General features: G+C 44.5%; 1 protein-coding gene across 2 annotated transcripts; it reads left to right on the top strand.

Moving 5' to 3' along the window:
• Positions 1-412: 412 nt before the first annotated feature.
• FCRLA (Fc receptor like A) lies at positions 413-8,495 on the top strand. Of its 2 annotated transcripts, none has more exons than XM_010373602.2 (5): positions 413-784; positions 4,909-5,061; positions 5,357-5,623; positions 6,082-6,366; positions 7,230-8,495. In XM_010373602.2, exons 1-5 carry the CDS (start codon positions 655-657, stop codon positions 7,520-7,522), a joined length of 1,128 nt encoding a protein of 375 aa, XP_010371904.2. In that variant the 5' UTR covers positions 413-654; the 3' UTR covers positions 7,523-8,495. The 2 variants fall into 2 exon arrangements, with proteins under 2 accessions (XP_010371904.2, XP_030792691.1); XM_030936831.1 differs by having other exon boundaries at positions 649-784; positions 4,864-5,061.
• The last annotated feature ends 3,031 nt before the right edge of the window (positions 8,496-11,526 follow it).

Here is an 11,526-nt window from a genome sequence, read left to right as displayed (position 1 = left end):
CTGTGGGAATAGATTTTCTTTTTCCTCTACTGTTTCCCAGTGAACTCTCCCTGCCTTGTACTCATATTTCCACTGAGACTGAGCAGCCTTAGTCATGCTTCAGAAGCAGAAAGCTGACACGAGTCTAGAGAAATTTGCATGCATATTTGTGTGGGCTTTGGATAGTCAGAGCCTACTAGAGACTCATCTGATATCTAACTTGGTGCCATGACTAATCTTCCTTCTCTGTCTTGCTACCTTCTAGTCACTAGAAACATATAAGTGTTGGAATGGGCAGGACATTTGAATTCTCATCGTTGATTCCCCAGTGATTTTCTATTGGCCTTAAAACAACATCCCACCTTCTGTCCCCAGTTGCATCACCAGTGAAAAGGGTGGTTGTTGCACTGACCTTTCCCAGAGTGTACATGAAGGCCAGCTGGCTATGAGACAATGACATGCTTTGAAAGTCCTCTGACCTCTGTGAGGTCAGTTGAGAACAGTTGAGAGTGCTACCATTTTGTCACAGCCCTAAGGATGGAGATTATGCTGAAAGCATGTTGTCCAAATCTGAATGATGAAAGCCAATTACAAACTTGAAAATGAAAATAGACCCCAGATGCAAGGAGATGAGACAGTTAGATTTACTTCCTCTTTTCTAATCAAAGAGGTTTCATGTTGAAGAAAATCATTGTTGGGATTGCAGGAGACCTAAACACAGTCACCATGAAGCTGGGCTGTGTCCTCATGGCCTGGGCCCTCTACCTTTCCCTTGGTGTGCTCTGGGCATCCCAGATGCTACTAGGTAAGTAAAATATTTGAATATTGGTATGGGAATGGAACTTTGTTTAACTTTGGGGAAAGGACCTGAAGGAAAGAAACATGGACTAATTCTGGCCCTCCAGAGAAGCAGTGTTCAAGTGGAATAAGAAGGGTAGGTATAAGAAAGTTTGGTGTGCAGGATTGAATGACTTTCTGAATATAAAAATCTTCAAGCCTTTTCCATCCTGAAAGTCCCCTCTGCCCATGATGTCCTCTCTGGCTCTAATCTCAACTCTTTTTTTTTCACTTATGAGACAAGTTTTCTTAAAAGAATAGTCTGCACTTCCTATCTCCACTTCCTCACTTCTCACACACTCCTCAATGCTTGCAGCCTGGTTTCCACTGGAATCGGTTTTGTCTAGGGCACAATGACCTCCATATTGACTGGGTTATGGCATGCTTTTCAGTTCATATCCTGCTGGACTTCTTTGCTGCACTGTTTATCACTTACTCCTTTTTGCATTCTCTACTACCCTGGCTTCCATGGCACCATTTTCTCCTCATACTACATGGACTTCTCTTGATCCCTTAATAGCTTCTCTTCTCTTCCCCTTAAACACTAGTGTTCTCTATAGTTATAGCCTTGCCTCTGTACTCCTCTTTCTTTAGACAATCTCCTTCATAAGCTTATTTGTCTATATAATTTTTGCCACTATAACTCTGTATTTAAGAGTCCCAAATCATATCCCCAACCTAACCATGCTTTTGAGCTTCACATTCAAATATCACGCTTCATACCAGACATATCTACCTACATATCTCACAGGTGTCTCTGCACCATGTGACCAGAGCTGAACTTATCTGTCCTTTTGCCCCCCGCCTCATCTAATTCATTTTCCACTATTTCTGATCTCAGCTAATGACACCAGCATCTACCCTTACAAGGCCATAAAACTGAGAAACAATCCAGACTCTTCCTTCTTCTTCATTCTCTAAATCTGATCAATCATTGGGTTTGGCAAGTTTTACCTTCTAAATTGTTCATAGAAGCAGTCCCTTCCATGGATCATCACTAATGTCTTAGGACAAGTCCTCATCCTCTATGACTTGGGCTAGTCCAGTAAATTCCTAATTAATTTCCTTGTCCAAATCTTGTGTTCTTGAAATGAATTCTGTACCCTGCAGACAGAGTAATTTCTAAAACTCAAGTTTACCAACCCAAATTCCTTATCATGGCACAAAAGGCCAAGCAGCCTCTGCTTTTACCCTCTCAGCCTTGTAACTTATGCTCTAATAAATCTCAATCAGTTCATAGTTACATACTCACACACCAGACACTTGCCTGTCTCTAAGGCTTTGCTTATACCACCATCTCCACCTGAAATGAGCCCTTTCGATGGCCCCCTATTCTCCTCCTCCTTGCAAATGTGTAGGTACCCCTAAAGACTCAGCTTAAGTGGTATCTTTTCCAGGCAGCTTTTCTTGAATGCTTCTTTCTGCTCCAATGGCTGCTTGCGATACATTTTCTTACTATAATATTTCCTACTTATGCTGAAATAATATTTTCATCTACCTGTGTCTTCCACTAAATTGAGAGCTACTTGTGGTTAGGGACAATTTTTTTGTTTTTTTCTTGTGATAAGAACTGCAGACTTGGAATCAGATACTCTGGTTTCAAGCCCCTCTTCTATTTACCAGCTCTATGTCACTTTAGAAAATCACTTTTTATATCTCTGGTTCAGTTTTATCATTTGTAAGATGAAAATAATAGTACCTACTACCTAAGGTTTATTGAGTGAGTTCCCAGTAACCCAACAAGATTTTCTTTTATTTTGTTTTTTGAGACAGGGTCTCACTCTGCCACCCTGGCTGGAGTGCAGTGGTGCAATCACTGCTCACTGCAACCTTGACCTCTTGGGCTCGAGCAGTTGTCCTATCTCAACCTCCCAAGTAGCTGGGACCACAGGCAAGTGCCACCATGCCTGGCCAATTTTTTAAAAATTATTTGTTGAGCCAGGATCTCTCTATGCTCCCTAGGCTGGTCTCAAACTCCTGGGCTCAAGGGATCCTCCCACCTCAGCCTCCCAAAGTGCTGTGATTATAAGCATGAGCCACCGTGCCTAGAAAATATTTTATTTTATTTATTTATTTATTTATTTTTATTTATTTATTTATTTTGAGACAGTCTTGCTCTGTCGCCCAGGCTGGAGTGCAGTGGCACGATCTCGGCTCACTGCAAGCTCCGCCTCCAGGGTTCACGCCATTCTCCTGCCTCAGCCTCCCAAGTAGCTGGGACTACAGGCGCCCGCCACTGAGCCTGGCTAATTTTTTGCATTTTTAGTAGAGACGGGGTTTCACCGTGTTAGCCAGGATGGTCTTGATCTCCTGACCTCGTGATCGACCCTCCTCAGCCTCCCAAAGTGCTGTGATTACAGGCGTAAGCCACTGCAAAGATTTTATTTTTAAAAAGAAAAAATGGAGAGGAGGCAGAGCACAGTTGAGTGACAGTGGAGGAACTGAAAAGAGGTAGCATTACAGTGAAGGGAGCTGAGAGAGGATGGAAAGAAAACACCTGGTACTGCTGTGATGAGAATTAGGAAGTAGAGAGGGGCCTTGGTAAGGGACATGACAAAATCAAAGAAGAACGCTGGGCTATTGGGAGTGCAAGAGAATAAAGGCAAGTGGGGCACGAAATGACAGTCGGATGGAGTGAAGAAGTATGCACATGTGAATGGTCATGAGGCTGGAGGAAGGGGAGAATAGTAAGGGAGATAAGGAGCAGTCCCAGAGAAGGGAGACATGTCACTTCCCTTGCCTGGGTCTACCATGAAGGTAAGAGCTAGGTTGAGAAGATGTGGTAAGAAATGGATAACTCTAAATTTCAATCTGGAGAAAAGAGTTGTTCCACAGTTACTGGTATGGACTGGGAGGAGGGGGAAAAGACAGAGAAAGCTCTATGCCACTGCCAGGGAAAATTCAAGTGGCAGAGGACATTAAAATAGAGATGGCTGAAAAGTGAAGACCTGCAAGGGGGAGGGAGAAAGGAGGAGAGACACCGCTGGGTACTGAAAGCTCTTTGATAGATAACATATTCAAGGCTGAGGAGCCAAGTGAAGTTTGGGAAAATCAGAATATGAAAGAAAGTCCCCGAGGAAGGTCTGAGGACTGAAGTATACCATAATACCATATCTGCACAGTGAAGTAAAAAGAACACTGATTTTGGACCCAGACACACCTGCCTTTCCCGCCCCATTGCTTAGTCTCTTTTTAAGCTTTGGGTATGTTAATTTGGCTTTCTTTCTTTTCTTTCTTTCTTTCTTTCTTTCTTTCTTTCTTTCTTTCTTTCTTTCTTTCTTTCTTTCTTTCTTTCTTTTTTTTTTTTTTTGAGACAGTCTCGCTCTGTTGCCCAGGCTGGAGTGCAGTGGCACGATCTTAGCTCACTGCAAGCTCCACCTCCCAGGTTCACATCATTGTCCTGCCTCAGCCTCCCGAGTAGCTGGGACTACAGGCACCCACCACCACGTCCAGCTAATTTTTTTTTTTTGTATTTTCAGTAGAGATGGGGTTTCACGGTGTTAGCCAGGATGGTCTCGATCTCTTGACCTCGTAATCCGCCCGCCTCGGCCTCCCAAAGTGCTGGGATTACAGGCATGAGCCACCATGCCAGGCCTAATTTGGTTTTTTAAGTGTGTTTCTTTAAGAGTACTAAATGAGGATAAAGTCGCATACCTGGAAAGTTTGTGAAGATGAAGTAAGATATTGCACACAAGTGCTAGCAGGGTCTAGTACCCAATGAACACTAGAATCTGATGTCTCCCTTTCATTCCTGTCCTATGCCTCCCTGCTTCGAGTTACCATTGTCTTTGCTCCTGGTTTCCCATACCAGTAGCGGGATGTCATGCCGGTGAGTTTCACCATTCTTTCATTCTCTCCCCTCCCTCTTCTCCAAACCACAGTGCATTTGCTGAGAGCACCTGGGCGCCCGTGAATCAAGGTCAAAACTGTCCCCCTGAGACACTCACAGGGGTCTTTCTGAAAAAAATGTTTTGGTGTCTTACTAGTCTCATTCTAAAAAGGATGATTCTCCTGGGAGATGGAGGAACCCTGTCCTCTTTCTCCAAGTTGCAGCATCATTTTCTGGTTCTCCCTGGGCCATGCCCTCTTCAGCTGCCAGTTTTGAGACACTGCAGTGTGAGGGACCTGTCTGCACCGAGGAGAGCAGCTGCCACGTGGAGGATGATTTGACTGATGCAAGCGAAGCTGGCTTCCAGGTCAAGGGTTACACTTTCAGTGAACCCTTCCACCTGATTGTGTCCTACGGTGAGGTCCTGGGAAGACCTGAACAGTGCCCTAAACCCCTTCTTTCAGCCCCAGAGCCCACCCAGGAACGTGTCCCTAGGAAACTGGCCATGGGATGAGGTACTTCCTTCCCAGTCTTCAGCCCAAAGCAACCAGGGTGCTCTAAGTCCTAGGCCCTAGGGAAGTTGTCCCATACTCCCAACTAGGGGTGAGAGTTTACCTGGACCCTCAGAGAAAGTTTACGGGAGTAGGCATCGCTGGGGGTAGCTCCCAAGGGAGGCCCTGGGTGACACTCAGCTCTTTCTCTGGACCATAGACTGGCTGATCCTCCAAGGTCCAGCCAAGCCAGTGTTTGAAGGGGACCCGCTAGTTCTGCGCTGCCAGGCCTGGCAAGACTGGCCACTGACTCAGGTGACCTTCTACCGAGATGGCTCAGCTCTGGGTCCCCCCGGGCCTAACAGGGAATTCTCCATCGCCGCGGTACAAGAGGCAGACAGCGGGCACTACCACTGCAGTGGCATCTTCCAGAGCCCTGGTCCTGGGAGCCCAGAAACAGCATCTGTTGTGGCTATCACAGTCCAAGGTGAGAGCTAGAAGCAGCATCGTCATGGCAGGGGAGGGTAAGGAGAGACAGGGAACCCAAATTGTCTTTCTTTAGCCTAGAGGTGGCAAGATCATCAAAAGATTATGGAGCAGGTTGCTGGCAAATGCCCAAGTTGGGCTTCAAAAGGGACGAGACCTCAACATTGACTTTTCAAGTCATCTAGCCCTACTCAGAGTCCAGCATGGTTCCTACCACCCAGATCTATGCTTCCCAGCGCTCACTGATTGGGTGTCTGGACTACTATCAGATTTGCCCATCTGTGGATCTTTCCTAGTCCTGTCTACTTGCAGGAAGAACTTGACAGATTCAAATGGAATCTAAGACAGCCCATTCCTGCTGGAAACGGGAAAGGAAGTGTGACTCCCTGAGGCTCTTCGCCAGCATGTGTCTACCTGTATATAAGATGGCTGAGTTCTTCTTTCTTGCCTTTTTCCCAGAACTGTTTCCAGCGCCAATTCTCAGAGCTATACCCTCAGCTGAACCCCAAGCAGGAGGCCCCATGACCCTGAGCTGTCAGACAAAGTTGCCCCTGCAGAGGTCAGCTGCCCGCCTCCTCTTCTCCTTCTACAAGAATGGAAGGACAGTGCAAAGCAGGGGGGTCTCCTCAGAATTTCAGATCCCCACAGCTTCAGAAGATCACTCCGGCTCATACTGGTGTGAGGCAGCCACTGAGGACAACCAAGTTTGGAAACAGAGCCCCCAGCTAGAGATCAGAGTGCAGGGTGAGTTCCTATCAGAGTGCAGGGTGTCTGTTTGGCATGCATGTAAGTGAAAAGGGGAGATAGGATGAATTGGCCTGTGAGCTGGGATTCGGTGTGAGCAGGTTAAGAAGGGACACAGAGGAGACAGGAACAATGGGCCAGAATCCCTGATGATGAGAGACAGCACAAATAGAGAACCTCTCCCTCAGACTGTGGTGCATACCTCACCAGTCCAAGAGCTGAGCAAGTCCCACACCTGCTGCCACACAAGCCTTAGCATCACCCCCATGCTCTCTGGGCATTTATAGGAATTTAATATCTGGAATGAAGACGGGATAGTCTGAAGTCTATGTTCAATTCTGAGAGCCACTGTTAAGAGGCTGCCCTTGACCTGAAACACTCCCAGAGGAGGTGTCCAGGGTGATAAGGGGGCTTGAAGTCATGCCATATGAAAAATAGTGGAAGGGGCTGGAGATGCTATCCTGAAGAGGAGGTGACTCAGAGGCTAGCAAGGGTGTCCTCAAAAAGCTGAAGGTGGGCATTAGCACAAGGAATTAGACTAATGTCATATATAATAAAGAGGCTGACCTAAAACCAGTTACCACATTCATGCTTCAGGGAATTAGATTCAGCCTTGATAGAGAAACAACTGGCTAATGGTTATAGCTGTCCAGTGGTAAAGCCTCACTGCTGAAGAATTTCAAACAGAGGTGGCCAAGCTTCAGATTAAAATTTGGACCAGGAGGGACACTAGAGTCCTCAAGTCCCGGCTGCCATTGAGTCCTACAGCCACTTTCAGAGAACAAGAAAGTTTGGCCAGGGATGGGAGGGAAGGGCCAGAGTCAGACTTCACTCTTGTATGTGCCTCCTGCCCCGTAATCCAGGTCCCCCCGGCTCTGCACCTCTCACCTTGAATCCAGCTCCTCAGAAATCAGCTGCTCCAGGAACTGCTCCTGAGGAGGCTCCTGGGCCGCTGCCTCCGCTGCCAACCCCATCTTCTGAGGATCCAGGCTTTTCTTCTCCTCTGGGGATGCCAGATCCCCATCTGTATCACCAGATGGGCCTTCTTCTCAAACACATGCAGGATGTGAGAGTTCTCCTCGGTCACCTGCTTATGGAGTTGAGGGAATTATCTGGCCACCGGAAGCCTGGGACCACAAAGGCTACTGCTGAATAGGAGTAAACAATTCATCTGTGATCTCGCTTAACCACCCCAATAAATCTGATTCTTTCTGTTTTCTCTTCCTGTCCTGCACACATGCATAAGTACTTTTACAGGTTGTCCCAGTGTTTTGTTAGAATAATATAGATAGGTGAGTGTAAATAAATTTGTACAAAGTGAGAATTGGAGTTTAGTTATAATTGCGTATTCTCTCTTAACACAACAGAATTCTGCTCTTTAGATCAGGAATTTCTATCTGTTATGTAGACCAAAATTTTGTGATTTAAAGAGAACGAATGCAGGTGGATTTAATACAGCAGTCTCAATTGGGGGCAATTTTGCTCCCCAGACGACATTGGGCAATGTTTGAAGACATTTTGGTCATTACACTTGGGGGGTTGAGGGGTGGTGGGATGTGTGTACTACTGGCATCTCGTAAATAGAAGCCAGGGATGCTGCTAAACATCCTATAATGCATAGGGCAGTACCCCACAGCAAAAAATAATCTGGCCCAAAACGTCAGTTGTATTGAGTTTGAGAAACCCCAGCCTAATGAAACCCTAAGTGTTGGGCTCTGGAATGGGACTTCGCCCTTTCTAATTACTATCTCTTTCCAGCCTCATTCAGCTATTCTTATTGACATACTAGTCTTTAGTTGGTGCGATGGTCTGTTCTTTAGTTCTAGTTTGTGTCCCCTCAAAAGCCATATGTTGAAATCCTAATCCCCAAGGTGATGGCATTAAGAAGTGGGCCTTTGGGAAGTGATTAGATCAGGAGGGCAGGGCCCTCATGATTAGGATTAGTGCCCTTATTTTAAAAGGCCCCAGAGAGCTAACTCACCCTTCTACCATATGAGGAGATGGCAAGAAGATGACGTATATAAGAACCAAAAAACAGCTCCCACCGAACACTGACTCTGTTGTTGCCTTGATCTTGAACTTCCAGCCTCCAGAACTATGAGAAATAAATTTATGTTGTTTGTAAGCTATTCAGTTTGTGTATTTTGTTATAGCAACCCAAATAGACTAGGCAGTTGGCCTCTGCTACATGGCTGAGTTTTTAACAGTGTCTCTGTCTACAGAGGGCTTACACTGTGGGATAGAAGAGAGTAGTAGCCCATCCTATAACACAATTAAAGCAGGGTATATAAAAAATTTCTCACAGGATCCTACTGGGCTCAGAAATAAGTGACCGAATATAATACTGCCAGAGTTGCAGATAGTTGTTTTTAATTCATCTGTCTCTGAAATCTTTTTCTTTAATAACACATAATGACTCTGTTTTGGTCTCATATTAATACTTTTTTCTATGCTTGGACTTCTATTGTACATTCTCAGCCAATGAGAGCTGGCCTGGCAGACTCTATAGTAACCTTAACTCAATCAGTTAGCACATCATTTTATAATGACCTCAACCAATGGCTGTTCTACCATGTTATTCTAAATTACATGGTGTGATTTTCTCCACTGTGGCCTTTCTTTATGCCATTTATTTTGTGCAGTTTTGACCCAAAATGATTTACAAAAGACATGCACATGATCACTCTAGACATACCACAAAGAAACAAAGACATAGAATCATGCTGATGGTAAAATGAGAGTTTTATGGTAATTCTTAGCACCTTTGAGGGAAAAAAAAAGATCAGAAGGCATCTGGGAATTGGTAGAAGTCCATAAACATCGCTACAGCCTGAGAGGACTGATTTACAACTGTATGAATGGGAGTTGCAAGAGTGACCAGAACTATGTCATGACTTTGATGGACTTGAAAAAATGGAAGCTCAATTTCCAATGTACCATGGTGGATGTGTCTCCAAAGATGCTGTATTATAACTACTCTACATGGAGTTGATTTCAGCTAATGCTCCCACTTGCATGAATGCATCCTGCAAGCTCCTGCTAAATGGGGAATTCATTTACAGATAGTAGAAGCTATCAGAGATCTGGGAAGGGAAAGGTGGATGCAGCTGGCTGAGATAAATATCATCTCTGTACACCTCATCCATGTGTATCTGTGCACCTCTATCATCACACTGCATTTTAATTTTTTATTACTCATTTTTGTTCACCAGAGGGTGAACTCTTTGAAAATACTCCTGAGCTCTTTGTTCCATGTTGTGTCATTGATGTCTAGTTTAATGAGGCATATGTAAATTCTCAGTATATTTTGTTTAGTTGAATTGAGTTGGGCCAGCAAAATAAGGGAAAACATCTTGAAGACGATGGGAATGAAGCTGGACCTTAAAGGATGAATGTTATATCTGGCATCAGCTAAATCTCCAGACTCTCTCCAGGGGACCCAGCCTTGGTCAAGGACTTAGAAATCTCAGGAAGAGGATCTCCTATCAACAGGGATGAGGAAGGCAAGAACAGAGCTAAACGAATGAGAGAGAGAGAGAGGGAGAGCAAGCATTTACCTATCTCTTTCTGTCTAGCCTGGGGAGGCTGGAGAGGGAGTAGGGAAGAGGAATTGTTACAATGGATCTGGTTTATGGCTTGTGCCATTTAAGATTCTGTAATTGACAGAGGTCCCAATGCAGCTATGCTCAACATTGTCTCTGAAATAAACATTAGATAGCCAGCACATGAAAGGAAAACTGTTCTCCACTCACAATACCTCTGACATCAAATATGTGGGTTTCCATTCCAAGTTTTTCTCTGCTTCTCAGTGGAAACCAACTAGATGTTCCACAGTTTATCAATTCTGGCTCTAACTACCCAGAGTTAGCACAGACCCCATAGGTTAAGGGGTCAGTCCCACATGACTGCTCTCACTTCAAAAGCCAATTGCAAATCCCAGGCCTCTGGTACTTGACACCAACCAGCTATAAGTCAGAGGTTGTCACAACTCCTTGGGTTCAATAATTTGCTAGAATGGCTCACAAAACTTGGGAAAACAGTTTACTTAACAGCCAATGATGATATACATAGGGCAAGGTAAGTGGGAAGAGGTGCAGCGTTTGCACGCTTTCTGGGTGTGCCACCCTCCAGCTTCTCCATGTGTTCACTGACCTGGAAGCCCTTAGGACTCCACCATTTAGGGTTTTTAATGAAGGCTTCATTACACAGGCATGATTGAGTAAATCATTAGCAATTGATGATTAACTCAAACACCAGCCCCTCTCTCCTCCAGGAGATCAAGGTGGGTTTTCCACACCAAGCAATTCTCTAATTCTCAGCAGAAACAAATTAGATGTTGTGTAATTTACCAATTCTTACTCTAACTACTCAGAGTTAGCACAGACCCCTGAAAGTTCCAACCCTATAATTGCAGAGTTAAGAGTCACCTTATTAGCATAAAGTCAGGTATGATTGAAGGGGCTAATTATACATAACAAGAGATAATCCTCTCATCCCTATCACTCAGGAAATCCCCAGGATTTTGGTAGCTCTGTGCCAAAGAGCTACCCAAAGTAGCAGAGAAAAGTATATATTTCTTATCGTGTTACACACATCCATTATCTTGTAAGTTGAATAGTGCATTTGCATACTCTATAACCCAGACTTCCATGCCTAGGTGGATGTGCCCAAGAGAAAATTTAGCATATGCACACCAGACAACAGGTATGATAATGTTTATAGTAACAAAACTTGTAAAAGCAAAATTTGGTATTGAAATACCTTTCTTTTGTTGAAAAGAAGTCAGTGCAGATATCCACCAACAGGAAAATGAGTAAATTACCATGTTAATTTGTTTCAAAGTATATTAAACACCAAACTCTATCAATAGGATATTGTACTACCAGCTATGTATTTGGAAGTGGAGATGATGATGAACAAGATAGGAAGTCAGGGAATAGATCACTCACTGGGGACTGGAGTGTTCAGGCACATTTCATGAAGAAGATAATACACGGGTGGGGCCTTGAAAAACATGACAGACCTAGAGAACAGGAGAAGACAGGGAAGGATGTTCCAGAGTGGGATGATGTAAGCAAGCGCATAAAGGGGAAAATTGGCATGCAGATGTCAGGGAAAAAGAAGGTAAATCCTTTGACTGAAACAGAGTTTAGTGGAAGG

The sequence above is a fragment of the Rhinopithecus roxellana genome, chromosome 8 (genome assembly GCF_007565055.1).
Source record: "Rhinopithecus roxellana isolate Shanxi Qingling chromosome 8, ASM756505v1, whole genome shotgun sequence".
In the NCBI taxonomy this organism is placed as follows: Eukaryota; Metazoa; Chordata; class Mammalia; order Primates; family Cercopithecidae; genus Rhinopithecus; species Rhinopithecus roxellana.
This window is presented reverse-complemented; position numbering and strand designations above follow the sequence as displayed.

Bases quoted from the DNA above. Each gene is read 5' to 3' on its own strand.
- FCRLA (XM_030936831.1), top strand. From the start codon at position 655: ATGTTGAAGAAAATCATTGTTGGGATTGCAGGAGACCTAAACACAGTC. The intron at 785-4,863 runs GTAAGTAAAATA...TCTTTCTCCAAG, and splicing joins GGCATCCCAGATGCTACTAG to TTGCAGCATCATTTTCTGGT. The intron at 6,367-7,229 runs GTGAGTTCCTAT...CCCGTAATCCAG, and splicing joins GCTAGAGATCAGAGTGCAGG to GTCCCCCCGGCTCTGCACCT.